Source organism: Carcharhinus amblyrhynchos, chromosome 9 (assembly GCF_965287045.1).
Source record: "Carcharhinus amblyrhynchos chromosome 9, sCarAmb.v2.hapA, whole genome shotgun sequence".
Taxonomy (NCBI): domain Eukaryota; kingdom Metazoa; phylum Chordata; class Chondrichthyes; order Carcharhiniformes; family Carcharhinidae; genus Carcharhinus; species Carcharhinus amblyrhynchos.
In genome coordinates, this window is record NC_137332.1 from 56577165 (window position 1) to 56605163 (window position 27999).

General features: G+C 41.4%; 1 protein-coding gene across 1 annotated transcript in view; it reads right to left on the reverse strand.

Annotated features, from left to right (window-relative positions):
- Nucleotides 1-27999, reverse strand: part of hmcn1 (hemicentin 1) — a 543993-nt gene that overhangs the window by 83218 nt on the left and 432776 nt on the right. Inside the window, exons 64-73 of the mRNA XM_080195726.1 lie at nt 26103-26268; nt 22779-22903; nt 19938-20121; nt 14538-14635; nt 12667-12945; nt 11686-11882; nt 7363-7444; nt 3246-3382; nt 1548-1689; nt 397-541 (exon numbers count right to left, since the gene is read on the reverse strand). Coding sequence (XP_080051852.1) covers nt 397-541; nt 1548-1689; nt 3246-3382; nt 7363-7444; nt 11686-11882; nt 12667-12945; nt 14538-14635; nt 19938-20121; nt 22779-22903; nt 26103-26268 — 1555 coding nt within the window. The remainder of the gene's footprint in view (nt 1-396; nt 542-1547; nt 1690-3245; nt 3383-7362; nt 7445-11685; nt 11883-12666; nt 12946-14537; nt 14636-19937; nt 20122-22778; nt 22904-26102; nt 26269-27999) is intronic.

Consider the following 27999-nt stretch of genomic DNA (forward strand, 5'->3'; position numbering starts at 1 on the left):
TGTGGAGTCTGCACATTCTCCCTGTGTCTGCATGGGTTTCCTCCAGGTGCTCTGCTTTCCGCCCACAGTCCAAAGATGTATGGGTTAGGTTGATTGGCCACGCTGACTTGCCCCTTAGTGTCAGGTGGGTTGGCAGGGTGGATGCATGGGGTTGCAGGGATGGGGGCCTGGGTGGATTGTTGTCGGTGTGGACTCAATGGACCAAATGGTCTCCTTCTGCACTGCAGGGATTCTATGGACCAGGATGTAAATAGTCCTTGAACTGTATGATGACCCTGTAGGGCCACCAAAAGAAATTTTAAGTTGAGAAAAACATATTATTAGCATTTCTCTAGATTCCCTTGCCATGCCGACCCCAGAAAAATAAATTGAATTGTGTGAAAAGTGACTTCTGACCGCTGGTTGCTTGTTGAAAGTACAGCACCATCCTTCCTCCAGGTAACTTGGGGAGCTGGTACCCCACCTACTGAACAATTGAGCACAGCAGGCTGGTTCATGTGGACAGTCACCGTCTGTGGACCTTCTTTTACTGTTGGAGCAACTGTATGTTCAAAACAACAGAGATTAGGACTAATTTAATGCTGTTATATCTACATTGTTTGTCAAAAATAAAAGATCTTATTGAAAAAAGTCTTTCTTTGCTAACAAAAGAACATCAGTCATTCAAACTGCTAATTATACAATACAACTTTGATGGAATCCCTTCATTTGTTTGTTTGAACCTTTCATACACACAAGTTATTGATTTCATAGTTCAGAAAATAAATTGATCCTAGCTTTGTTGTTGGATTCTAGTAGGAGTCTAGTCTGCATGTGCACACACTGTATTTGGAAATCTCTAACAGAAAGTGTGTACAGGATATCTGCAATTTTCCAGCACATTTTTCTGACTTGTAAGGCTCTGGGTTGATATTGCAAGCTTGAAATAACAGTGGAACTAAATGCATCCCACGGCCTGGCAGTGAGTTTGGAGGCAAGGGGAATTTAATTGGATGGGAGGTTGTTTGCTGGGGATCCTGCCACCTCTTGGTTTATGCCTGATTAAGTCTGTGACCTACGAACAGCTTTCCTACCTAAACTCTAATTGAAGCCTTTAAGTGGGCAATTAATGCCCAATAAATTGCCCCACCACCATCACTGCTATTTAGGGGTGGGAAGGGAGTTGCCATACAGGGAGCCTGTGAAGCAAAACGCTATTGGGTTTGCTTGCAGGTTTTCAATGGGGTTCACTTATGGGTACTTCATTCCAGTGGGCCTTTCTCAAAGGAGGGGACAAAGGACAGCTGTCAGTTCTTCAGCCATGTCACAAACATCAGTTACTTTGGGTCCCAATGTTCCAGCAGGTGCTGTCAATTGTTTAGTTAAATCCAGAGTCACATGCCCTTACTCTTCCTTTGAGGTCAATAATTCTATTATTTTGGCATCGATTTTAAAATCCAAATAGTCATTTCCATTTCACATTACCATGCATTTTTTCCAGAAACAGTGACTATGTTAATAACCATTTCCCTGAACCAGAGATGGAAAGATTTTGAATGTATACTTACCATTTACTGCTACGGTAAATTCTCTTGTCATTTTTCCTGCAATATTGCTTGCAACACAAGTGTATAGGGCTGTATCTGCAAGCTCAGCATTATTGATCTGAAGGTATCGTCCACTGGAGAGGATGCGTAAACGAGGGGTGGCCTGCAAATTTAATTAAAGGAGCACCAAGTCACAACCATAACTTCAAAAACTAGCTGGGATGCAAGTAGCAACACAAGGGCTTGAGGTGAGCAGGTGGCAACCAAGTGCTTTGGCTGTTCTGAATTCTATCACAATGTGTAGTAAACTCTGCTATGTTCCAACTCACACAACGTCCTATTCACTCATTACCCATTACACCTGTGTTCATTGATTTATACTGGTTCCTTATTAAGCAATGCCTTTCTTATCCTTGGACTGGAATTTGCAGCCAAATAATTAAGTGTGTTTTTAGCGGTGGGAAGCCACATAAAATTTGTTGGGTGTTAGGCCACTACTTTGCCACCTACCTGTGACCTCTCCCATGATACAGTGGATGGGTAAGGCGCCATTAGCCTTCCTACCCTTAAGTGGTCAACTATTGTCCACTTATTGCCCTTAATCTGCCTCTACAGTCATAATGCACTGGGCATTGGAAAGTAAGCGAGTGTGGAAAGTGGGCCAGAGTGGAAAGGATATATTTTAACAAATTTGGTGAAGAGGTGGGAAGGAAGGTGGAATGTCCTGTATGCATTTGAGACACCACCTCAAGTTACCCATACTCCAGAACCTGTTAATCTGTCTTTCACCCTTCTCCTTCGTCCCTTCCCTGGACCTCATGGGCCTATTGGTGCTGCTAGGACTTCAAGAGCTTGCAAGGCAGGATGTTCTTCTGCTGAAGGGCAGAAGTCTGACCCTCTGTTTGCTAAGGTTGTGGACAGCTTGCTATTGTTGATGGATTACTGTGGGTAGGTTTTCTACCAACCTTTCTTCCACTGGTCAAGTAATAATGCCCTCCTCTAAAATTCTTTGTATCTTTCTCTAGTCCCAGAACCCTATAAGATATCTGCTCTCCTTCAAATCAAGCCCCTTGAGTTTCCTTGATTTTAATTATTCCACCATTGCTGTCCACTCCTTCAGCTGCCAAAGATCCTAATTCCTGGAATTCTTTCTCTAAACCTTCTACTTCTCTTTTCTCCTTTAAGACACACCTTAAAACCTACCAGTTTGACCAAACTTATTAGGTGGCAGGTATCAAATTTTGTTTCATCATGGTCCTGAGAAGCACCTTGGACCATTTAAGAGTGCCCCATAAGAGCAAGTTATTGTACAGGTGGAGTTGCTCATTCTGCTACAGATTTTTGGAAACCCACTATCAAAATTGGTTCAATCTCCATTTGGTTTTCAGGAATTCTTTCATCAATATTGGGAAATAGACAAGGCAATAATTTACTTAATTGTGGGATTTTGCTGATACAAATTAGTTATAATGTGGCTCTGTTGTGAGATTTTTCAGCACTATGATAAAGTCCTACAAAAGTTTAATTATTATCCTCTTATAGTAGAATAATTATCCAATTTTTTTGTTTGCAATGCTGGCAGTGATTTTGTAAGTCACTTGTGGGTTAGAATGAGACTCAATCTATTTAACCCATCACAATATAACACTCAATGTTAAAAAGTTTTGCAATACTCTCTAAATCCAGTTACCTTGTATTAACATGGAGATGGCTATTTACCTGTAATGGCTTGCCATCCTTTAGCCAGGTTAAGGTTGGAGGTGGTACAGCATCAGACTTGCATTCCAGGATTACCTGTCCATTTTTTAACACAGCCATGTCCTGAGGCCCACTTTGACCAGCAATGTTTGGTGGGACTGGAACAGAAACACAACAGCAACCTAGGTAAAACTAGGTAACAACATTTAAATTAACTCCCCCTTCTTCATAAAACAGAGTCTGCTCGATCATTGAAAGATGTTGCACAAACTGACATTGTGATATTTGTGACTGGCTTCTCTAGCCTCTATGGACATTGGAGCTTGCAAACCACACACTCATTTTACAGACAGATAAGAATAACTCAACATAGGACTTGTTTACACACTGGGCAATGTCACAGTTTGCAAGATTCCCTGTACAGATAAGACCCTAGAAATCATGCTTCCTAGCTGATAGATACTAATAGACCTGACTCCCAAAGCATTTGATCCTTAGCTTCTGCTTCATTGTATCAATGGGGTTGGATTTTCCTGTTCGTGGGAATCAGGAGGTGGGGTTGATCCCAGTTTGCATTCCTGCCTCAATTGCCAGGAGGTGTGATTTTCACAGGGTCAGTGTCTTAATGGCCCGAATCTACCTCCACAATCATAATGCACCAGTTTTCCAGGCAACTAATGCCTGGGGCAAGTGTTGGAAATGGAGACAAAACACCAGGCTACATTCTAAACTGAATTGTCTGTGTATGGTCTCAAAAATAAAATGAAAGGTTCTTCATCTTCAAAGTGACCAAGGCAAATGGAGGGCTTACAGCAATTTGGTTAGTAATATTTCATTGCTGGTCTGTAGATTATTGTCCAAACTTTCACTTTTTTCCCCCATTTCAAAAAAAACTTTTCAGTGCTGCAACCCGTGTTTCCAGAGGTTGGAGCTGGTCGTAATCCTTTATGCAAATCTCAAAAATACACAATGCAAGCACTAAATTAACTCCCTAAAGACCACAACATGTGCAATTAATGAGGTGGGAGACTTCACTTCTCCACTTCTCTTTGTTCTTGGGAAAGTCAGCAGAGCTGGGACTGGAGGCACCAGACTGGCACTCGGGTTGTTAGTGCTATTTATTTTGCCGTTCCATCCTGATTTGGAATGGGAAAATCCAGCCCAATGTGTCAATATATTTTACTTCAAATATGCTGCAACACGTATATGTGTAAAAAGGAAAATAAACTAAATCTCCAGTAACAATACACATATCTATTTTTATGAAACACCTCTTTCATTAGAACAAGAAACCAGATAGAGGATCTATCTGTGGAAGATGTACAAATTGGAACAGATCTGTTTCCTCCAATGTAATGATAAGCTCCTGTAATCAGAAGTCATAAACGTGAAAATGAATACAGTATTTTCAATGTCACCACATACAGGAATGGTTGTGGCCTGAAACTTTGCTCTCTATCTTCTTCTCTCAGAGGGCAGTGAATCTCTGGAATTCTCTGCCCATTGAAGTGGTGGAGGCTACCTCGTTGAATATGTTTAAGTCATGGGTAGATAGATTTCTGATCAATGAGGGAGTTAAGGGTTATGAGGAGCAGGCAGGTAAGCAGCCATGATCTTACTGAATGGCAGGGCAGGCTCAAGGGGCTAGATGGTCTACTCCTGCTCCTATTTCTTATGTTCTTATGATCTTAGTCAAAATGGTTATAGAGGGACAATTCTGGAAGCCCTGTCCCTGAATCTGGCTCCCACCATTTTCACAGAGGGAGGAATGAAGGCGCATTCCAAATAGTACATCAGTGTTTCATGGAGGCAACTGTACATGTTAAAGTACAGCTGCCTCAGTTAGATTTGATTTTCACTAGTGGAGTGGTTAAAACACGACTTGTACACTTTAGGCTTGCTTGGACAAGGTCTACATTTATCAGAGCTCTTTGGAGAGGCATAGTATCCTTTGTATATAGTCCTGGGACAGCTTTGATACAAGTCAGGTACCTTTTCAGAGGGGTAAAGTGCCCTTTGTGAGAGGTAAATTGCCCTTTGAGATTGTTAAAAGTAGATATGAATGTGTTTTAAACAGTGCATAAACTCATTGGAATGGTTAAGAAAGCTGGCTCTCTTTAAATTGCTTGCCCTTTAAATATTTGAAAAAAACTGTCAGTGTTTAATAAAATTCCTTGCTATTTTATTCTACCTGTTGACGTAAACCTGAGGTCTATCATTGCAGTCGTGCTAACCTGTCATTATAATGGGGTGTCTGCCAGTTCACAGTTTGAATGACAGCTCCAAGTAATTATAAAGTTTTTGAAGTGAGACTATGAATGCAAATGCTTGTTTCTATAAGGGGTTAAATAAAGTTAAATGTGATATGTGGATTTTTATCAATTAAGAGGGTTTTTTTGAAATTGTGAATTAATCAACTTACACTTAAGAAATTAACTTAAACTCAACACGGACTTTGACGCTCGTCCTTGGTGGACCCTGAATGTGTTGGCATGGAGCATGCAAGGGAAAAAGGATGGTGGGGGGCCTGGGTTAGAAACTGGGTGTTCTCCAGACCAGATTCTCCAAGGCATTCACCATCCTCCCCATGGAGACCTTGATGCGAGCACATGTTGCTACCACTTCACCAGCCATCAGGTGGACAAACTCCTCTGCCTCATACTAATTTGCTGGGCAAATCTGACACCTCTGCCTGATGCATCTCACCTCTCACTGCATTTCCAGCATCTTTCCAGACTATTCCCAGAAACTTGTCAGGGGCCTTTTCCCCAATAGTCCTCCAGGTATTGGTGACCATGGCTGATCTATCTCCTGCTGTGGACTTAAATGTGTGCTATGACCATTGAATGCGAGAGCCCGCCTGAACTCGTTTTAATATCTGCAATAATGTGTCTCTCTGGGCTGGTGGATGCTGCGGGCGATTGCTGTGATAGCTCAATAGGTGCAATATCATTACAATCATCATCCTCCTCACTCCTCTGTGAGCTGGGGCTGGAGTTAGATTGAGGCTTAGTGTCTAAAGGCCTAAACGCTTTCTTGCTAGACCCTGAAATGGAAGGAGGAGAAAACAAATGACTCTATGGCCTGCCTCCAATATAGTACTGAGCATTTAGGTTTCAACATGAAGACATGAAGCATGGTTCCTCGCTGGATTATGGGCAGACACTGACCTCACTGTCTCCACATCCACAGCCTTGAACCTCATTGCTAGCTCAGAAGCCCACTCTTTGAATGATGTGAGAAGTTAGAGATTGGGCATGCCCTGTCTTGTCTTCTCTCTCACAACTGTTGTACATTAACTTGCCCTAAGCAACGAAAAAAGATGTTTTGACAGCATTTGGGATGCACATGACATTCACATGGCTGCCAACCGTCAGCCACACCCCACTGGCAAATGTGTGTCAATGTAAAAAATGCAATGCAACTAATCCCTGACACCGTTAGCAGCACCCTTGGGGGCCGTGCCTTTGAGAGGGGAGTTGGCACTTGCCACTTTGCAGGAGTGTGGTGATGGGTGGGCCACCTCTACCTATTCTTTGAGTAAAGGGCATCCTTCTTATCTTCCACTGCATTTAGCAGCATTTGTAGCCACTCATTACTGAATCCGGGGGCCAGTGCACCATAGCTTCTGTGTGCTATCTCCTGCTCTGTTATAAAGAACAAGATAAAAGTAACTGTCTGGGTGTCTTTTAAATATACACCTGGATAGGCCTGGAGAGGATGGCGAGAATGTCACATCTTACCCACTCCACAATGAAATACATTGGAAAATCCTGTCTCTGTAATTAATGGGCCTAGTATTGTGTGTTTTGGGCAATTTCTTGCTAGACTCCACAACGGCAAACACTCTCGCTTTCCACTCTGATCACAGGACTTAGGTCCAGAACTGACGATTCCATCTCTGGTATGTGACAGAATTACATCTATTGCAGTATAAAGAAGGTGGTAAAACTTATTGTGTTCATTAAACTCACTGCAAGTGGTAATACCAAGATGGTAGCGGAATGATTTATCAAACACACATAAAATTAATTCAAAAACCTGTGCTACAAGGACAAACTTTTGAGCTGCTTTATGTTTTTAAAATATGCAACTGAAACTGAAAAGTCAATTATACCTAAACGTTATGTTGACTTACCATGTACCCTTACCAAATACTCTCGGTCATCATCCCCTGCTGTACTGGAAGCTAGGCAAGTATACCTGCCTGTATCTTGTACCTGCCAAGGGAAGAATACAGAAGTCTTAAACTAAACTGCACTTAATTTTTTTATGGTGTCATTCCTTTGTCATGATGCTTTTTTGTTATGTTACAACAAAGCCCATACTAACAGGAAAGATTGCTGAAATGATACTGCCTTGAATTTTGCCAAGTGAATCGAGAACACCTGGAAGAGATAGTCTCACATTACTTCAACACAACTGCCAATGAGGAAAACTCCAAATACTTTATAACTCTTTCAGCATATTGAAGAACAAATTACCCATTCAGGTACCATGAGGGAGCCTCTGTGTGGCTGACTGGAGAATGATGCTCAGCTCTTGGTACTGAATCATATCACCAGTCATGCTATATAGGTTAAGCTGCAAAGAAGTAGTGGTCTCAAACTAATACCTGCTGTATTAGTTTGAGTGAACAGTGAACCTTTCACTGTTCTCAACTCAAATTTAAACTCTCTGATCAGATTTGGTATGGTCATGTTATAACCGTTATTGAGAGAATTCAATGAGTCAACATTCATAATCAAAAGAACTAGGAGCAGCAGTAGGCAATTTAGCCATTGAGCCTGCTCCATCATTTAATATGATCGTAGCTGATCTCATCTTGGCTTTGACTCTATTATCCTGCCCATTCAGCACAGTCCTTCAAACCCTTCCTAACTAAAAATCTATCTACCTCTTCCTCAAATTTACACCAACTCCCGGCATGCATCACGCTACGAGGTACTGAGTTCCTCAAATTCACAAACCTTGATAGCAATAGGGGGGGGCGATTCTCCCAGTCTGCTGCACTGCTTTTCTAGTGCTTTTGTGGGCACCAATGTGTCCACAATTCTCCGGCCGCCAGATTTCCAGTGCCATCAGCTCCATAGCACAAATTGGTATGGAGCTGCATAAATTATGGTAATACACATCTGATTCTATTTTATAGCCCATTAGCAGGCGCAGGAATGAAGTCTCTGGGCCCGCTAGTGTCTCACCCTGCCAGGAGTGGTTCACTCCAACAGGGTTTACTATAGCTCTGCATTTGTGGGGAGCTGGCAGCTGGACCCTGCTGGAGTGAAGGGGAGCAATTGACACCCCTCCCCAAGAGGGTCAAAGATAAGGGGATTCCCCATAGTAATTGCCACCTTGGCAGTGCCAGCCTGGCCCCTTGGCACTGCCCAGGTGCATCTTGGCAATGCCCACTGGGCATGTGGCAGTTCCCAAGGGGGAGGGGCCTAATGGGGTGGGGCCTAAAGGGGGAATTCTGCTGCCACAATGCTTAGAGAATACGAACAAAGGAAGGAGGTTGGTGATCGGGGCTGGGTATCGGGGTGGAAGTGTTGGGGTGGGGAGATCGAGGTGGGCCAGACTGGGCGGGGGTGGTGGGTTGTAGCTGGCCCAGATATGTTCTTGGGGCCAGCAATTGGGCCGTGGTGGACTCAGAGGGGCAGCGATGGAGGGGGTGCCATGCCAGCCAGCGATCAAGCTGGCCAATGATTGGGAGGCCAGCAGTGTAAGGCTATTACACATGCGCCGCTCTCAGCCCTGACAGATCAATGCGTGTGCAGTGCTATGCTGCTGGCTTCTTCAGTGGGATAGGTCCTGCTCACTGATATTTGGAGTGATTTATGCTAGTGCACTTTGCAGTGCACAAAGTGTAGGAGATTCATTTTGAAAATCCCACTAAAAATAACCAGCAGGATTTACTCCAGTTTTTACGCAAATTTTTTTATAGGAGAATCCCACCCATAATTTCTTCTCATCTTTGTTTTAAATCTGCGTCCCTTATCCTAAACCCATGACCTCTTGTTCTAGATTGCTCTCCACGTCAACTTTGTCAACCCTTATCATCTTGTACACCTGAATTAGGTGTCGTCTCATACTTCTAAATTCCATGGACTATAGGCCTAAACTGCCATATTTGTCCTCATCAGTCAAACCCCTTATCTCTGGAATCAATCTATTGAACCACCTCTGAACCACATCCATCCTTAAGTAAGGGGACCAAACTGTACACAATATTATAAGTGCAGTCTCATTAATGCTTTGTACAGTAGCAGCACCACTTCACTACTTTTATATTCTTTTCCTTTAGCAAAAAGTGCCAATTTTCATTTGCCTTCTTTATTATCTGCTGGTTTTCTGTGATTCATGCACAAGAACATCCAGATTCCTCTGTACCAAAGCACTCTGAAGTTTCTCTCTATTTGGATAATGATTTACCTTTGTATTTTTCCTACTAATAATCTCACACTGATCCATGTTAAACTCCACCTGTCCAATTTTGCCCCACTTAATCTAGCCATATCCATAATTCTCAGAGCCAAGCTTGCATGTTGGAAACGTAAGCATCAGAGATCACTGCAGTATGTACAACGTGCAAGATTTTTCATCAATTGACGGCAATAGTTCGACAATAATGTGGGCACATTGGCCTCTGCATCTGGATTCCTGATGTGCACTACCGTTGCGTAAAATTTGGCGTCAGAATCACATTAACTCCATGTATTGGGTAGTGTTATACAGTAATTGTGAGAGTGTATTGTTATAGTGATGGGATGACTTGTCTTGACAAGCATTTTAATCACATGATTTAAAACAAAGTGCAATACAGGAGTGGTTTGAAATCAGGACAGATTGAATTGTGATAAGCAGTGAGAGATCAGTTTGAAGAAGTATTAGTGCTAGAATATGTGCAAACTGTTCAAACAATATTACATAAGAACATAAGAAATAGGAGCAGGAGTAGGACATCTAGCCCCTCGAGCCTGCCCCGCCATTCAATAAGATCATGGTTGATCTGTCGTGGCTCAGTTCCACATTCCCGCCCTCTCCCCATAACCCTTAATCCCCTTGCCTATCAAAAACCTATCAACCTGCGTCTTAAAAATATTGAGTGAGGCAGCCTCCACCACTTCAACAGGCAGAGAATTCCAGAGATTCACCACCCTTTGAGTGAGGAAGTTCCTCCTCAACTCTGTTCTAAACCGCCCCCCCCTTTATCTTGAGGCTGTGCCCTCTAGTCCTACTTTCTGAGCGAGAAGAGCCTCTCCACCTCTATCCTATCCATCCCATTCAACATCTTACATGTCTCAATGAGATCTCCCCTCATTCTTCTAAACTCTAATGAGTACAAGCCTAGTCTATTCAGCCTCTCCTCATAGTTCAACCCCTCAACTCCAGTATCAGCCTAGTAAACCTCCTCTGCACTCCCTCCAAGGCCAAAATATCCTTGCATAAGTGTGGCGACCAAAACTGCACACGGTACTCCAGCTGCGGCCTCACCAGTGCCCTATACAGCTGCAGCAAAACCTCCCTACTTTTATATTCAATCCCCCTCGCTATGAAGGCCAGCATCCCATTAGCCTTCCTGACCACCTGCTGCACCTGCAGGCTGGGTTTTTGCGATTCATGCACAAGGACCCCGAGGTCCCTCTGCACCGTCGCATGCTGCAGTTTTTCGCCACGTAAGTATTAGTCCTTCCTACCATTATTCCTACCAAAGTGGACAACCTCACATTTGCCAACATTAAATTCCATTTGCCAGTTCCTGGCCCATTCGCCCAGCCTATCTAGATCCTTCTGCAGACTCTCCACACCCTCCGCGCAATTTGCCGTTCCACCAATCTTGGTGTCATCAGCAAATTTCGACACCATACACTCGGTTCCCTCCTCCAGATCATCTATATAAATGGTAAATAGCTGAGGCCCCAGCACCGACCCCTGGGGCACTCCACTAGTCACCAACCGCCAATCCGATTAGCACCCATTGACCCCCACTCTCTGCCTCCTATTTGACAGCCAATCCTCTATCCACGCTAACACCCTACCCCCAACTCCATGCCTCCTGACCTTCTGTAATAACCTGTTGTGAGGCACCTTGTCAAACGCCTTCTGAAAATCAAGAAACAATTATTGTTTAAGATTTAACCAATCCTAGGAGCTCCTTCACTCTACTTAAACGTTTAATATTGCTGAAGAGCAGAGAGGGTGGTAAATATTTTCTAAAATAAAAGCATTTGATGAAACCTTCCTTAATTACTAATGGTGTGGAGATGACAGTTTAACCCAAATAACTGATTTGGTCCACTCATAAGCAGGTTCTTGTGTAGAATTCATACCAACAATATAAAAGTTATGAATCCATATGGTGAGGATTTGCATAACATTAATTTTTAATTATTGGTAAAACTAAAAGTAGATATAGTTCAAGCCAATATAGTTTATCTCTATACAAATGGGTGTATTAGTGCACCTGAGCATTCACTATTTTCAACACTTCACCATTGTGAAGGACATGAATGGCATCTGTTTGTGGCAATGGCCTTCCATCCTTAATCCAAGTCAGTTTGGGAGTTGGGATGCCAGTGGCAATGCAGCGAAGTTCTAGGGGATTGTTCACAACTACAGAGGTTTCCTCTGTGAAATTGGAGCCATTGATATGAGGCGGATCTGCAATAAAAAAAACTTGGGTTAAAGTTTTTCACTCCTTATGCAAGGTGACCTGAACTAAGTGAACAGAAGAAAGGAAAATACCTGGGGAATAAGTGACAAACCTAATTAGGTTCAAATTGAAAATAGGTAAGAAAAAGAGTTAAAACTTTTGGAATTGAAAATAAAATAGTTCAAGTGTATAGAGTGCACACTTACTGTTCACAAGTTTATTTGCAGTTGTCAACATTTTGGTCTTGTGTTAGTATCAAAATTTATCATTCTAAGTTTTTTTAGTTTATTTGTGAATGTCACAAATAGGCTTACATTAACACTGCAACGAAGTTCCTGGGAAATCCCCTAGTCGTCACACTCTGGCGCTTGTTCAGAACACAGAGATAATTTAGCAATGCCAATCCACCTAACCAGCACAGTCTTTTGGACTGTGGGAGGAAACCGGAGGACCTGGAGGAACCCATGCAGACACAGGGAGGATGTGCAAACTCCACACAGACAGTGGCCCAATCTGGGAATCGAACCCAGGTGCCTGATGCTATGAGGCAGCAGTGCTAACCATTCTACATCATCATTTTCCATTCTATATTGCTATGTCAGCTGTTACCTGTAAGGCTTGGTCACTGGGGTTGCTCTTTGGAACAAGTTTCTGAAATTTCTCTCACCCAAGTGCCATTTTGGGCAAATTTTTTAAAAAAATGTATATCTATCACCTACTTAACCATTGACAATGCCAAGGACAACTTATTAGTTGTTGTCCATTATTGTTGATGAGGTCTTTTCAACTTACCCAGCACCTTCAAACTGAAGTGTTTGTTGACCTCACCAGCTTCATTGGCTGCCACACAGGTGTATTTTCCTGTGTCTTTCACCTCAGCTGTGGAAATCTCCAGCGACATTCCCTGGTTTCTAACAGTCATGTGAGGGCCTAATTTGAGGGGCTGTGATTCTTTAAGCCAAGCTAGTGTCGGAGCTGGAGTTCCATCAGTGATGCACGTTAGAGAAACTGGATTTCCTTTTACAACAGTGAGGTCTTCTGTGGCACCAGCATCATCCAGCCTTGGAGGAACTACAGGCGACAAAGACAGCTCAGTTAAGACACTGTAAACCATCATTTGATTAAATCCATTCATCCTAAATGTATACTTTAATTGCAGGATCGTGCCTCCTTGCTGTTAGTAACAAAATCACAAATGGGTTCTCACAACTTAATCGCAAATCAGGGGAAATCTTCCCCAGTGTGACATATTCAGTCTTTATATATTTTTCCCCTCTCTCAATAAACAAAGTCCAAATAAACATGGTAGCCAATCCATAAAACCCAAAAAAGAATCATTGCTCAGTATCAAGATCTCATGTAGGAGTTACTGAGAGTCAAGATGGAGGCTTGGGGATGGAGTGGAAGAAGGGATGGTGGATGGGTTCAAGAGAGTGGTTAAGGAGTGAGGGGGAGGTGTTTGGAAATCTGATGAATGGTGAGCTTGGGAGTATGGTTTGAGGGATCTTATATGAGGATAAAATGGGGAAGGAAAGTTCTTGAACTAATGATTGTTACATCATGGGATGTTTCAACAAAAGTAGCCATTGGGGCTGAAACTTAAACAAACATAATAGCGAAAGACCGCCTTCACTTGCAAAGCCTCATGTTGTTCACCGTAACAGCACTGTTGATGACAACCTTTTTCACTGAAGGAGAAATCTTTGTGCAGGAAAGCTGAGATTGCACTGTAAACATACCCAAAGCTGTTCAGATGGTTGGAGGTTGGACATACCCTGGAAAATGCACAGTAGGGCCCATGAGAAGACCCAATGCAAGGACTCAATGAGAATTGCTCTGGAGGTTTGAACTTCTGATGGGCAATTCTCTTACTTCCTGGAACCCTCCAAAAAAGTCTCCAACTCTGAGTTAGAGTCAGATGTTTACTTAACTGGACAATTACCCAGAAAATATTGTTAAGGAAAAACCTTGGACAAACTCCTGGGTAACTATATAATTAGACCCCACAATTGCTCAAATGAACACCCAACAATCACACCCAACTTGACCTGTTTAGCCCTAGACCCAACTTGATATGACCAGCACCTGACCAGAAACCCCTTCCAACGTGACGTATCCCCAGGCTACCTACACATCAAATCACCTGCCACCCGATCCACCTATTACCCTGCTTCCCCATCCACTCTATCCTCTTACCCACACTTCACCCTCATAAACTTTTCTCCCTAGCTGTATTCAAAGAAGCTTTGAGACATTTAAACCTGGGTCAAGGTATGGCAGATAGTGCTATAATGAGGTGTGGTTTATGCACAGATTTTCTTTGTTTCCTCCAAGGTTTGCTGTACTGACTCAGTTGTGAAGGATTTTCCTTTGGAAGATATATCAGAAAAAGTGGAGGAAGGCAAGTGTGTCTTTCTTTGTCTGATCAAGATTTGAAATAATGACCAGGATTTTATGGTCCCAATGAAATAAATGGCAATTTAAATGGCCCATCACATCCACTAGGAGGAGACATGCCACATTGGGGTTGTAAAATCCTGCTGGGGTTCCCGATCCTGGTTGGAAGATCTGGACTAGATTTAATTACATGCTGTCCCATAGACACCACAGGCTGCTGTGGGACTGTTGCAAGGTAATGCACATTTCCCTGCTTACAAACTCACCATACACTATTAGGTTGTAATGTTTGTTATCCACACCAGCTCGATTAGAAGCCACACAAGTGTAGGTACCAGCGTCTGACATCTGCGTTCGTACAATTCTGTAAGAAAGTAATAAATAAGTACAGAAGTATCAAGTTTCACTGCAGATTTATTGGAGGGACCAAGATGGTGGTGGTGGGTGAAGTGTTATTGATTAATTTCATTTTTTGTGGTTATAATTTTTGCTATTCCTCAAGTACATTATTGATGCTGAAAATTCAAGCTGGATGGATATAAGAGATGTGGCTCTAATGACCAAACACAGCTCATCATGTGGTACTGCGTGGAAGCAACTCACAGGAAATGTTTGGCTTTTCCTTAAGTTCATCCATTTAGCAATCTCCTAGTTGGAATTGGGAAATAATAAGTGTAAAGGAGCATAGCAACAGGTGAGAAATATTTAGATCTCTATCTGTTCAGCCACTCTATCAGATCATGCTTGATCTGCATTCTTAATACATATATCCACTTTTGCCTCATACTCTTCAGTTACTTTGATGAACAAAAATATATCAATCTCTGATTTAAAATTAACCAAGGTCTCACATCAATTGTCCTTTGTGGAAGAGAGTTCCAAACCTCTACTGCTCTCTGTTTATAGAGGTGTTTCCTAATCTCACACCTGAAAAGGTCTGGCTCTAATGTTTAGAAAATGCTCTCTAGTCCATAATCCCAAACCAGTGGGAATAATTCCTCTCTTCCTGTTCTATTTGCTGCCCTTAATAACTTGAACAATTTGATCAAACCGGCCTTAAACTGTCTAAATTCCACTAGTTTGTGCAATCTTTCCTTGTCATTTTGCCAGTATCTATGCTGAAATCCTGCTCACAGTACACACTGGCATGGTTAAAGTGGAGCTTTGTAGAGCAGAAGCATGGATTTTATCCCCTTGCATTCTAATCCTTCAGATATAATGGCAAAGTTCCCATTAGTCTTTTTCATTATTGACTATATTGTTTCCAGCTTTCTACCATTTAGAAAGTATCTTGTTCTGTCCTTTTCAGATTCAAATTGGTTGATCAACATTGATTTGCATATATTAAAATACACTTGCCACAATTTTTCACTCAATCTAGTAATATCCTTTATAATATTATTATTCAATCTATACTATTTGCAACATTGCCTACGTATTTATCATTGTGGAACTTGACTATGTGATTTTCTATCTCATCACTTAAGTTATTAATAAATTACTGAATAGTTGAGGCTCTAACACAGCTTCTTAGAGGACATTATCATCACATTCTGCCGTTTAAAGAAGCTGCCTCTTATCCCAATTTTCTGTCTCCTGCTGCTCAGCCAATCTCTTGTCCAATAGCTTACTTCCAATTCGGAGCTTCAGCTTTTGCTAATAGCATCTAATGAGTAATTTACCAAATGCCTTCTCAAAGTCCATATAAATAACATGCATTACCATTCTTTTGCCCACTATTTTAGTCACCTCTTCAAAAGAATTTTAGTTTCACCAGGCCCAACCTAAACTTTCCCAAATCCAAAATAAAAATAGAATGGTGGAATTACTCAGCTGGTCAATTTCCAGCAACAGCTGTATTCTGCTTTACATTTCCATGCTGGTTTTCTCTGATCAACTAGAAATTTTCAAGGTCCTCAGTCATCTTATTCTTAATTATAGACCCCCGTAATTTTCCTGACAAAGATGCCAAACTAGCTCTTTTAATAGAAGAGTGATATGCAAAATTTTTATTTCTAAATGAAAGTTCCTGAATCAAGAGAACTTTGGAAGACTTCAGTCAGAACGTCTGCAATTTTCTTACTCACTTCTTTTAAAATCATTGGATGGAAATCTTTAGTGCCACTAGTTTAGGTTAGATTTCCTTGAGACACCCAAAGTGCTGACTTCTTAATTATTTAACTTGCCTGGCGCTTCCTTATTTTCATTGAAAATATTACCAACATCAGTTTTCAAGAGATTTACATTGCTCTTAACTATCCTCTTTTTCCTAGTAGAATAAGAATTTTGATAAACCTTGCATGTTTATTTTTATACATCTTGTAGCTTTTACTATCCATATGTCACCTATTGCCGTTCTTTGTATCCATCTTTTCTATTCCCTAGGATCTATCCTACATTATTGCATTACATGTGCTACTGTACAATTTCTCTTTTGTCATCTCTTAGCTCTTTAGATCTTTATGCTTTTTTTTATAGAATCCCTACAGTGCAGAAGATCATTCAGTCCATCGAGTCTGCACCAACAACAATCCCTATTCCCTAGGGATTGTTGTCGGTGCTCTAGTCCCACAAACCCACGTAATTATCCCGCTAATCCCCCGACATGAAGAGGCAATATAGCACTGCCAATCCACCTATCATACATCTTTGGACTGTGGGAGGAAACCAAAGCATCTGAAGGAAACCTATGTAAACACAGGGAGAACATACAAACTCCATACAGACAGTCACCCAAGGCTGGAATTGAACCCAGGTCCTTGGCGCTGTAAGGCAGCAATGTTAACCACTGTGCCACCATGCTGCTATTAAAACTTTAGTGTAGTCAAAACAAATTAAAGCAAACATGCTTAAAATGCATAAGAGAGTGTTTTTGCTTCTCCAACCCTACCCACCCCAATAAAAAGGATGTGAGATACCAACATTTTACATACCAGACAGCTGAAACACCCTACTAACTTAGAACTGGTTTGGAAGAAAAGGGAACAATATCCGATGAACGTACCATATTAAAAGAGTCAATCTTGGGTCATAATTTGAAATTAGATCTGTATAGTTCAAGTACTGTTGCCCCAAAATCAAATCATTATTAGTTCATCTCATGGAATTTCCTTCAGAGTTAACTGAAGCTTCTTCCACTTGTTGTGGAAGGGAAGATTGACTTGTCAATCAATCTTCCCCCTCACAATACAAGATCATAAAAGATCCTCTAGTAAAAATAAACCAAGCCCCATTTAAGCCATTGAAGTGACAATAAAAAGATTTCTAGCAGATGGCCCGGCAACAATGAGGAAAAAAAACTCAAAGTCTGCTTAAGCTGCAGAAAACACGATTTTAAAAAATTTCTTAAAGGTACACTAACATCATAGAAGTTCCTGCCGTGGGTTGATTGTTTGGTACTGTGACATTCAATTCTGCATTGATACTTCTCTTGCATTTCACAGTCCACTGAGATTTTACAAATAATGGTACAATGAGAACAAGGAGATTTCTTGAACCATAAAGTGGGATGAAAGCCTGTTTTCCCATTCTTCAGGTCTATCTCAATCTATGGGTGCGTGTACTCCAATTAAAGTCTCACCCCAATACTGATACAAACATAAAATTTCAATGCACTATTTCCATTCACTCACATTCCACAATAATAACTCAAACACAAATTTCCCATCATGTATTTAGTTTGACAAGTACTCTTGCCCCTTAGGAACATGAACTCAATCTGTATCACATTAACTTTTTTGAACAATTCTCACTGTGCTTCTTTATCTTTATACTTTAACAGACTTGTCCAGTTTACTGTAAATAGTCTGTATCTTCACTGCATGGAAATCAACCTTACCTAAATCTAGAAGTTTAATGGCTGTTTCATGTTTTTCCCTTTCAAATGCTACATTGAACTTGATTATCTAATGTCTGCCATTAAACAAATGCTCACAGATTCCTCAGTCAATAAAAACATCATTCTCAAACCTTTAGTGTGATGAAAGTGTGCTATTGCTATAGGTGTATATGGTTTTTTTATGCTTAGGGAGATTGTTTTAAAGTTCAGTTTTTTTAAAGCAGTGGGTATATCTGGTGGGAATGCAGCTCAGATGCTGGGAGATCAGGATAATTACTCATTTTAGCCATGTAGCGTTTACTTAGGAGAAAGCCAATGGATTTTTATTTCTGGAGGAAGATTTCATCTGGGGTTTTTGATTAGATTGATTGACAAGAGCATGTGATAATGTGGTTAATAGGAGGTGCTAGGTATGTAGCAGAGAAAAAAAACTTTCAGTTCTGGCTAGAGTTTGTTTAAAGACAGAGGTCTGCAGGCTGCTCTCTCCATAACATCTCTCTGAAAGCTTCTAGGATGTTCACATTCTTTATTGCAAGTACATTTACGGTTGCTAATTGTATTTAAAATGGTTTTTGAGTCATAGAATCATAGAAACCCTACAGTGCAAAAAGAAACCATTTGGCCCATTGAGTCTGCACCAACTACACTCTCACCCAGGCTCTACCCACTTATTCCTATATATTTACCCACTCATCCCTCTAACTTACGCATCTCAGGACACTAAATGGCAATTTTAGCATGGCCAATTAACCTAACCCGCACATCTTTGGACTGTGGGAGGAAACCAGAGCGCCCAGAGGGAACCCACGCAGACACAAAGAGAATGTGCAAACTCCACACAGACAGTGACCCAAACCAAGAATCGAACCCCAGATCCCCGGAGATGTGAAGCAGCAATGCTAACCACTGTGCTGAGTCTGTAAAAAGAATGTTGCTTATTTGAAATTGAAACAGTAGTAAGTTAGAAATTAGATTTGTTTAAATGATGTTATTAAATAATGTTTGTTCTACTATAAAAGATCTCTAATTTGTCAGAGGAATTACTCCAGGAGTGAAGCATCCTATTCTCACATTTATGCCAAAAAAGGAAAATTGTTGGGGTTTAGATTGGATTCTGGTCCAGGGCCCTAATAGTAATTGGACATCCGATTTGTTTGAGTGAACAATAATCAAGTTGTCCTCATCTGACCCAGGGGTGCTTGACACTTAAAGTAGTTATTTAAAAAGAAAAAGATGCTGAAATATAAAATCAAACCAAAATAAAAGCACAAATCTATCAGCATTTAAAGAGAGGAAAGATCCATTAATACTCAGGCAGACACGATCAGAGAAGGTTTCTCTCAAGTATTAAACTGAATTTTCTCTTTCAATGACTCAGTGTTTCATCTTCAGTGTTTTTTCAGCATTTTCCATTGTTATTTTAAATTCTATACCTATTCTTTTTAGTTATGATGGAGAACAAAAAGAGTTACAAATGCCAGCTGACATTTCAATCAAGTGAAATAAGGTTTCCTCTTGCATGAGATAATTTCTAACTGTGTTATATTCTTTTACTAATCATCAACCTGCCTCCTTAACACTTGCGCCTCCCTGTATCCGCATCACGTTAATAAATGATTCATTACTCTCCAACACCAAATCAACTTTTCCTGCGAATACATTCCTCAATCTTCCCATCCTCCTGCAGTGTTTTAAAACTTAACATAAACTCGCTATAATCTAACCACTATCTCACAACTCTCTCTGGCTGCTTTGATGTCCCCTGCACTTTCTGGGCTTTGGCCCTTCTGTCAGGTTTCTGAATTTTAATAGATGCTGAAAAACTAACCTCAAAACCTTCCCAGCAGAGAGAAGTCTGATCTGAGAGGAAATGGGCAGAGGTAATCCATTCTTCAGCCAGTTCAGCTGTGGAGGAGGGGAGCCTGTAGCCACACACTCAATGTTAATGGAGTTGTCCAAGATGGTTGTGAGTTCCTCACTCCCCTTCTGATTACTGTGAATGGTTGGTGGAACTAAAACACAGAATAGATGTTGGAGCATTAGTAAATTTTTGTGACTTACCATTTCATATCCTGCAGATGAATTAGAAACGGTAATGGCACAAATAAGACTGTCACAATCTGAAAGATTCTTTTTTAGAACTTTGGAAACTTTAGTATTTTGTCAAATAAGTATTACAATACTATTCAAAATGTTACAAAACAAACTAAAATAAGAACAAATTCAATATTTTATACTGATGTAGTCTAAGGATACATTTATGTACCATCAAACTTAAAATGGAGAACATAGGAGCATATGCAATAGGAGCAGAATCAGGCCATTCAACCCCTCAAGTGTGTTCCACCATTCAGCGAGATCATGGCTAACTTAATATAAATTTCCCACACTATTGCCATATCCCTTGATGTCTTGAATATTCCAAGTCACCCACCATTGTGATTTGGAAATATATCAATGTTCCTTTATTGTTGCTGGGTCAAAATCCTGAGACTCCCTCCCTAACATCACTTTGGATCTATCTACACCACATGGACTGCAGTAATTCAAGAAGGCAGCTCACCATCACCATCTCAAAGGCAATCAGGAAAGGTCTGGCCTAGCCAGTGATACCCCCATCTAAGAATGAATAACTTTTTTAAAAATCTGGAAATTTATCAATCTCAGTCTTGAATACACTCAATGACTGAATCTCTACAATTCCCTAGGATAGAGAATTCCAAAGATTCACCATGCTGAGTGAAGAAATTCCTCCTCATCAGTCCTAAATGGCCTACCCCTTATTCTGACACTGTATCCTTTGGTTCTGGTCCCAACAGCTAGGGGCACCAGTGTTCCTGTAAGAATTTTGTGTGCTCAATGAGGTCATCTCTCATTCTTCTAATCTCGAGAGAATACAGGCCCAATCTCCACAATCTCTCAGCCATCCCAATAATCAATATATGATTCTTTGTTGCAGTCCCTCAATGGCAAGTATGTCCTTTTTTAGGTAAGAAGACAGGTGCGCTCTCACCAAGGCTCTATATACAATTGCAACAAGATATCTTTGCTCCTATACTCAATTCCTCTTGCCATGAAGGCCAACATCCTGAGATTACTGCTTTTGAAGTCTGCTTTTCAATCTCTTCATAGCTAGAGGTGGAGCAAGGTGGCAGAAATGTGGCCAAAGCTAAAACCAATCCTGGCTATACATACACTTTCTAGCAGATGTTGCTGGATGATAATTAGAATTTTTTGTAGGATCTTGGCTCAAATGTCAATATGGCTCAATTAGGAGTTTTCTCACCTAATGGGGGCACTCAAACCCCACTTCAATACTTCAGCAGATAAACTAGGCTTGTGATCAATTATGGCACTGGAGTAGTACTTCAAGATGTTGTTTTGCAGATGGTACTTTAAACAAATCTTGTCTGCATCTTGCAGTGGGTATGATGGATGGTCTCCCTTTGTATTAGTCAAAGAATAGTAGAGATTTTTTTTCTATGTCCTGGCAAAGGTACTTTCCTCAATCAAAATTGCCAGCTGTTTGAAAGATCTTATTGTGTACAAAATTGCAACTGTCTCAGCCTACTCATTGTAAGTATTTGTAGTTATTTAGAGATGTTATAAATGGTGATAAAGTACTACCATAAATAGAAATATTTTCTTTGGATTTTCATCCTCTGTAACATGGGGAAATTGGATGAATGAGGATTTGCAGCATCTTAGCCATTGTTATGATTAAGTTCAGATCACTGAATTCAGACCAGCCATTGAGATTGGGTCTTTTGAATGGCTTGATTGCCATGGAACAGAATTTTACATGTCCTGGGCAGGTGCATGCCTGACCTGGGAGAGCATAAAAATAGTATATGATAATACTGGGCAATCATCCTGTTGTCATCCTGCATTCGTGTGGTATTTCAGTCGATGGGCGCATGCATGCATCAGCAGCTCACCATCTAACAGTCATGGAGCCAACTGAAGTGATTATCTGTCCTATGATGAGATTATTTGCTTGTACAAATTTTAGGTCATCACATGAGCATAATGGGTAGGGGGGCAATCTGTCTTTCAATTTTTCTCAATCACAGATGGGATGGAGAAGGGGCATCACCTCAAACAGATGGCCTTTTCAGATTTGGGGTATCCCCCCCCCACCCCTTCCCTCCAGGACCTGGGAACTCTGGCCTTCTCTCTACCCCAGCCTACTCCTTGATGTCATAATCAGCCCTCTGTTGACCTCACAAGGCATCCCCAATCATCCTGTCTCCAGGACTTACATTGGGAATAGCCTAGGGATTTAATTCCTGCAGAACACTATTGTATCTCTTCTAGCCACTGCAGTGTTGGGTCTGGAGGGGTTGGAGAGCTATCAGCCAATGTGATTGGCCAACAGCTCTCCAAGATGGGACTGCCTTCCAAGGGCGGACAGAAGAGCTGTCCACTGTCAATAAATAACCACTCAATTAAGCATTAAATGGCAGTGGGCTTCTGAGTCACCTGGAGCGTGTAATGCACTAATTCTCAAGATAGCGGGTGCTAAAAATTCTACCCTAAATGCATTTACCCACTTGGGTATCTGGAATCTTGAATCTTCTGTAACTGATATTTTTGTTCTATAATTACAGCCAGGACCAATAGAGCTGCAGAAATGTTCTGAGTGACAGAGCTATTCAGTTTAACTCACCATATACATTGAGGTTGAAAATACGATCTTCCTCACCAGCAGAATTGGTGGCTACACAAGTGTATTTACCAACATCTGTAGTCATTGTGCCATTAATGTCGAGGGTGCTACCATCTGGACTCACTCTGAGAACCACAAAAAAAAAACACAACAAAATACTTTCCTTTAGTGAAACAAATGAGATACAGCAATAGATACCTGATAGAAGTCTACAAGATTATGAGGGACATGGACAGAGTGGATAGTCAGAAGCTTTTTCCCGAGGTGGAACAGTCAATTACGAGGGGGCATAGGTTTAAGGTGTGAGGGGCAAGGTTTAAAGGAGATGTACAAGGCAAGTTTTTTTACACAGAGGGTGGTTGGTGCTTGGAACTCACTGCCAGGGGAGGTAGTGGAAGCAGGTATGGTAGAGAGTTTTAAGGGGCATTTGGACAAATACATGAATAAGATGGGAGTAGAGCGATATAGTCCTCAGAAGGGTAGGGGGTTTAATTTCAGTCGGGAACATGGTCGTTGCAGACTTGGAGGGATGAGGGGCTTGTTTTCTTTCTTCTAGAGTTCTGCAGAGTTTCCTGATCTCTCCCAGCATAATAGTGGCAGAAATCCTTGAATAATTGCATCAGCACTGTTTACACCTTTTGCCTTGGGCTTCTTCTAAAGTTACGGCAGGATATTAGAAGAAAATATAGCAGCTGAAATTATAGCCCACAATGTTTTACAGAAAACTGTCTGGTCAAAATCTGTCAAAAAGCAAAATTAAAATGTACCTCAGGTTCATATATCCACAGTACCATATTAGATGTTTATTAAGAGAAATAGCTACATTTATTTTACTATATACAACATGCATTATTGGAAATGTACAAAATATTTTTCTAAGTGAAATGTGAGAGAAAGCACCATCATGTCTCTATGTAAACCAGCCTGGACTGATGGGGTGAAAGTTCCCCGTGTGAAATGAGTTTGGCTAGTATTATTTATTTCCTAGCTGCTATCAATTCACAGCACTGATTAAGTAACAGCTGACACCAAATTGATAAACATAGAATCAAAGGGGTTTACAGCTTTGGCCCAACTTGTCCATGCCGACCATTTTTTTAACCACTAAGCTAGTTGCAGTTGCCCACATTTGGCTCATATCCTTCTATACTCATCTTACCCATGTAACTGTCCGAATGCTTTTTAAAAGACAAAATTGTATCTGCCTCTATTATTACCTCAGGCTGCTTGTTCCAGACACCATTCTCTGTCTGAAAAAAATGCCCCTTTTGTATCTCTCCCCTCTCACCTTAAACCTATACCCTCTAGTTTTAGACTCCCCTACCTTTGGGAAAAGATGTTGATTATGTAACTGATCTATATTGAGACATTACAGCCACCTTGTGCAACAGAACTCCACACCATTACTGTGAGATACCTATGGACAGATTAGAGCTGACTAGCTATTTTGAGTGTGGAACTGGAAGAGACGGGCATAGTTTTAAGCAAATAGTTTGCATGTGGCTTGACAAAAGAGAGGTACACTGGCAACATTGTAGTCAATGAGGAGACAGAAATATTGGATGGCAAATTTAGCGAGAGGAGAGATCCTAAAGGGATTAGCATTTTGAAAGTGAATAAGTTGCCAGGCTTGGATTAAACATCTCTCCAGTTTCTTGGAAAAGCAAGGAACGAAATCAGCATAACCTCAATAATGGGCAAATTATTGCAAAAACATTCTGAAAGACAGTGTAAATTGTCATTTAGAAAATCATGGATTAATCAAGGAAGTCAACATAGGTTTATTAGTGAAGGCCTTGTTTGAGTAAATCAATCAAATTTTTTCAGGCGGGAACAAAGCAGATCAATGACACTAGCATATTTGCATGTGTTTCAGTAAGTTTTTTTGACGTTGTCCTACATATTAACTTGGTTGGAAAAGTAATAATCCATGGGAAAGTGGCAAGTTGGATTCAAAATTGGCTCAGTGGCAGGAGCAAAGGGTAATGGATAATGTATGCTGTTGCAATGGAGACAGTTTCCAGTGGTGCTCAGAATTTGGTCCCTTGCTTTTTGTGGCATTTTTCAATGAGTTTGACTTAAATGCAAGGGGCATGTTTAAGAAGTTTGTGGAAGATACAAAATTGGTTGTGTGTTTGATAGAAAGGCTGAAAGCCGTAGACTGCAGGAAGGTATCAATAATCAGGTTGATGGAAACATGCCAAATGGAATTCAGTCTGGAAAAAGTGTAAGACATTGCATATGCGGAGGGGAGAAAAGGCAAAGGAATACACAATAAATGGTGGGATTCTGCATTGTGTAGAAGAACAGAGGGACCTTGGAAAGTGCATCCACTGATCCATGAATGTAGCAGGACAAGTAAAAAGGCAGTCAAGAAGGCATACAGGCCATTTTCCTTTAGTAACTGAGGCACAGAATACAACAATGAGCAGGTTATACTGCGGCACTGTGAGTACTGTGTACAGTTTTGGTCACTGCATTGTAGGGAGGATGTGACCCCACTTGACAGGGTTCAGAGAACATTCATGAGGATGTTTCCGGGAATAGATAACCAATCTTTCCTCATAACTAAGATTAAGATAGATTGTCTCCTTTGAAGATCATTAGGTAATTGAAGTGTACAAGATTTTGGAAGGCACGGCAGGGGTGGGGGGGCCTTAAATGGAATGGATAGGAAGGATTATTTCTTCAGCAGAGAAGTTAATAATCAGGGCCAGATTGAATGCATTAGGGGGGAGGGGGAACGTTTGTTGAGTAGAAATCTATTCATTCAAAGGGCAGTAGATGCAGAAATGCATTGGTAAACTCTTGAAGTGCCTAACCTACAGGGCTACAGACCAAGAGTTGGAAAGTGGGATTAGACTGGATAGTCCTTTTTGGCATGGAGATGATAGACCAGATGGCGACTCCTTGTGTTGTAAATTTTCCATGTTTCCACGGACTACTCTGAGATTGACCTTGAGGCTAATCATTGGCATAGACTTAAAAGAAACTTTAGCTTTGTTGTGCTCCAATGTGCTATGTTGCATTTAGGTTTCATGCTGCTACACCAAAACACAAAACAGAGAAACGTTCCGCTTCAGTTTTAAATGCTGACACTTCAGAACAGGATGAGGGATAGAAATGAATGAACGGAGAGTAGAGAGCTGCAAAGCAAAGTCTGTGCTTGTGAGGGGAGGAAGTGGTTTGCAATGGGGATTATGAGATTATGTTACATATGTTCGGACAAAAACCGCATGTGAAAGATTCTGATAACTTTTTCCATATGACTTTGAAAGTTACAAAGGAAAAGTTACAAAGGAAAAGTTACGGATCCAAATTTACCTCAATCGTTCATCACCATCATCATCAGCAGCAAGGGGTTTCCCATCTTTGAGCCACTGTATAGCGGGTCTGGGAACACCATCAGCTGCGCAAACCAGCTTCACATTTTCACCAAGTAAAACACTGACTTCACTGGGCATCTCCGCACCAAAGATATTAGGAGGGACTATAACAGCAAACATCAGGAATAATTATCATCCTTAATAAGCCACTCTATAAAGAACCCGACATTCAGAAACATTCATCTCAATGACTCTTCAAAGCAAAGTCATGAAAATAATTTTTCAGCTTGATGACATTTTGTTTAACAATAGGTCATTGATCTGAAAAGTTGACTTTTATTGCTGTATACATCGATGCTGTCATACATACTAAGAAATCTCACAACACCAGGTTAAAGTCCAACAGGTTTATTTGGTAGCAAAAGCTACTAGCTTTCGGAACGCTTACCGTTCCTTCGTCAGGTGAGTGGGAGTTCTGTTCACAAACACGGTAGAGACTTACATACTGCCATATCTCCAAAACTTTCTCTTTTTATCTTACTCTGAGAATCATAAATGTATATAAATGAAACATCTGGAGACTGCAAGTTATGAAGATTGGATTTATAAGAACATAAGAACATAAGAAATAGGAGCAGGAGTAGGCCATCTAGCCCCTCGAGCCTGTCCCGCCATTCAATAAGATCATGGCTGATCTGTCGTGGCTCAGTTCCACTTTCCCGCCCTCTCCCCAAAACCCTTAATCCCCTCGCTTATCAAAAACCTATCAACCCGCATCTTAAAAATATTTAGCGAGGCAGCCTCCACCACTTCAACGGGCAGAGAATTCCAGAGATTCACCACCCTTTGAGTGAAGAAGTTCCTCCTCAACTCCGTTCTAAACCACCCCCCCTTTATCTTGAGGCTGTGCCCCCTAGTCCTACTGTCCTTTCTGAGCGGGAAGAGTCTCTGCACCTCTATCCTATCCATCCCATTCATCATCTTATACGTCTCAATGAGATCTCCCCTCATTCTTCTAAACTCTAACGAGTACGAGCCTAGTTTATTCAGCCTCTCCTCATAGCTCAACCCCCTCAACTCCGGCATCAGCCTAGTAAACCTCCTCTGCACTCCCTCCAAGGCCAAAATATCCTTGCATAAGTGCGGCGACCAAAACTGCACACAGTACTCCAGCTGTGGCCTCACCAGTGCCCTATACAGCTGCAGCTCCCTACTTTTATATTCAATCCCCCTCGCTATTGTAAGGGGAAGCTGATGCAATTTTTGAGAAAGCGGGCTGACAGAGCGGGAAATCGAGAAGTGAAATATGCTGTATAAACGCTTTGCAGGGGCAGGTGCTTAAAAACAAGTATGAAATCAGTTGCTCGCAGTCAAAGTAGTCATGGGTTGGGTATGATAAAGAAGCGGTTACTGTGAACCATAAAAAGGAGGAATAGGCGCCAAAGATAGAACAAGGGAAGAGAGATGTAGGAGGGCGAAGCTAGCTGAGCAGTTCACGATAAGGGAGCGTGGAAACCAAGGACAGAACTAGCTGAGCAGTTCACGATAAGGAAGCGCGGCGCGGGAGCCAATTAACAAGGGAAGGGAGATGTATGATAAACTGCATAGGCATATAAGGCAGAATCATGTATTGTGTGTGTGTGTGTACCTGCGGGACTGCACCCTTTCTTGCAAGATTGAATAAACTGACGTAGAATGACTCCGCCGTGTCTTTGATTTCAAGAGCAGGGGGGGAAAGGGAAGTAGGATCGGTGTCCCCAGAGGTGTCTCTTTGGATGGGCTCGACGGTTGAAACCTAACGGTGACAACTAAGCCGATCGAGTTCCCCCCCAAGGATTGAGTCAGTTGCTCGGGTGAAATCCATACAAACTGACTGGCCTCGGGTTGGGTACCTC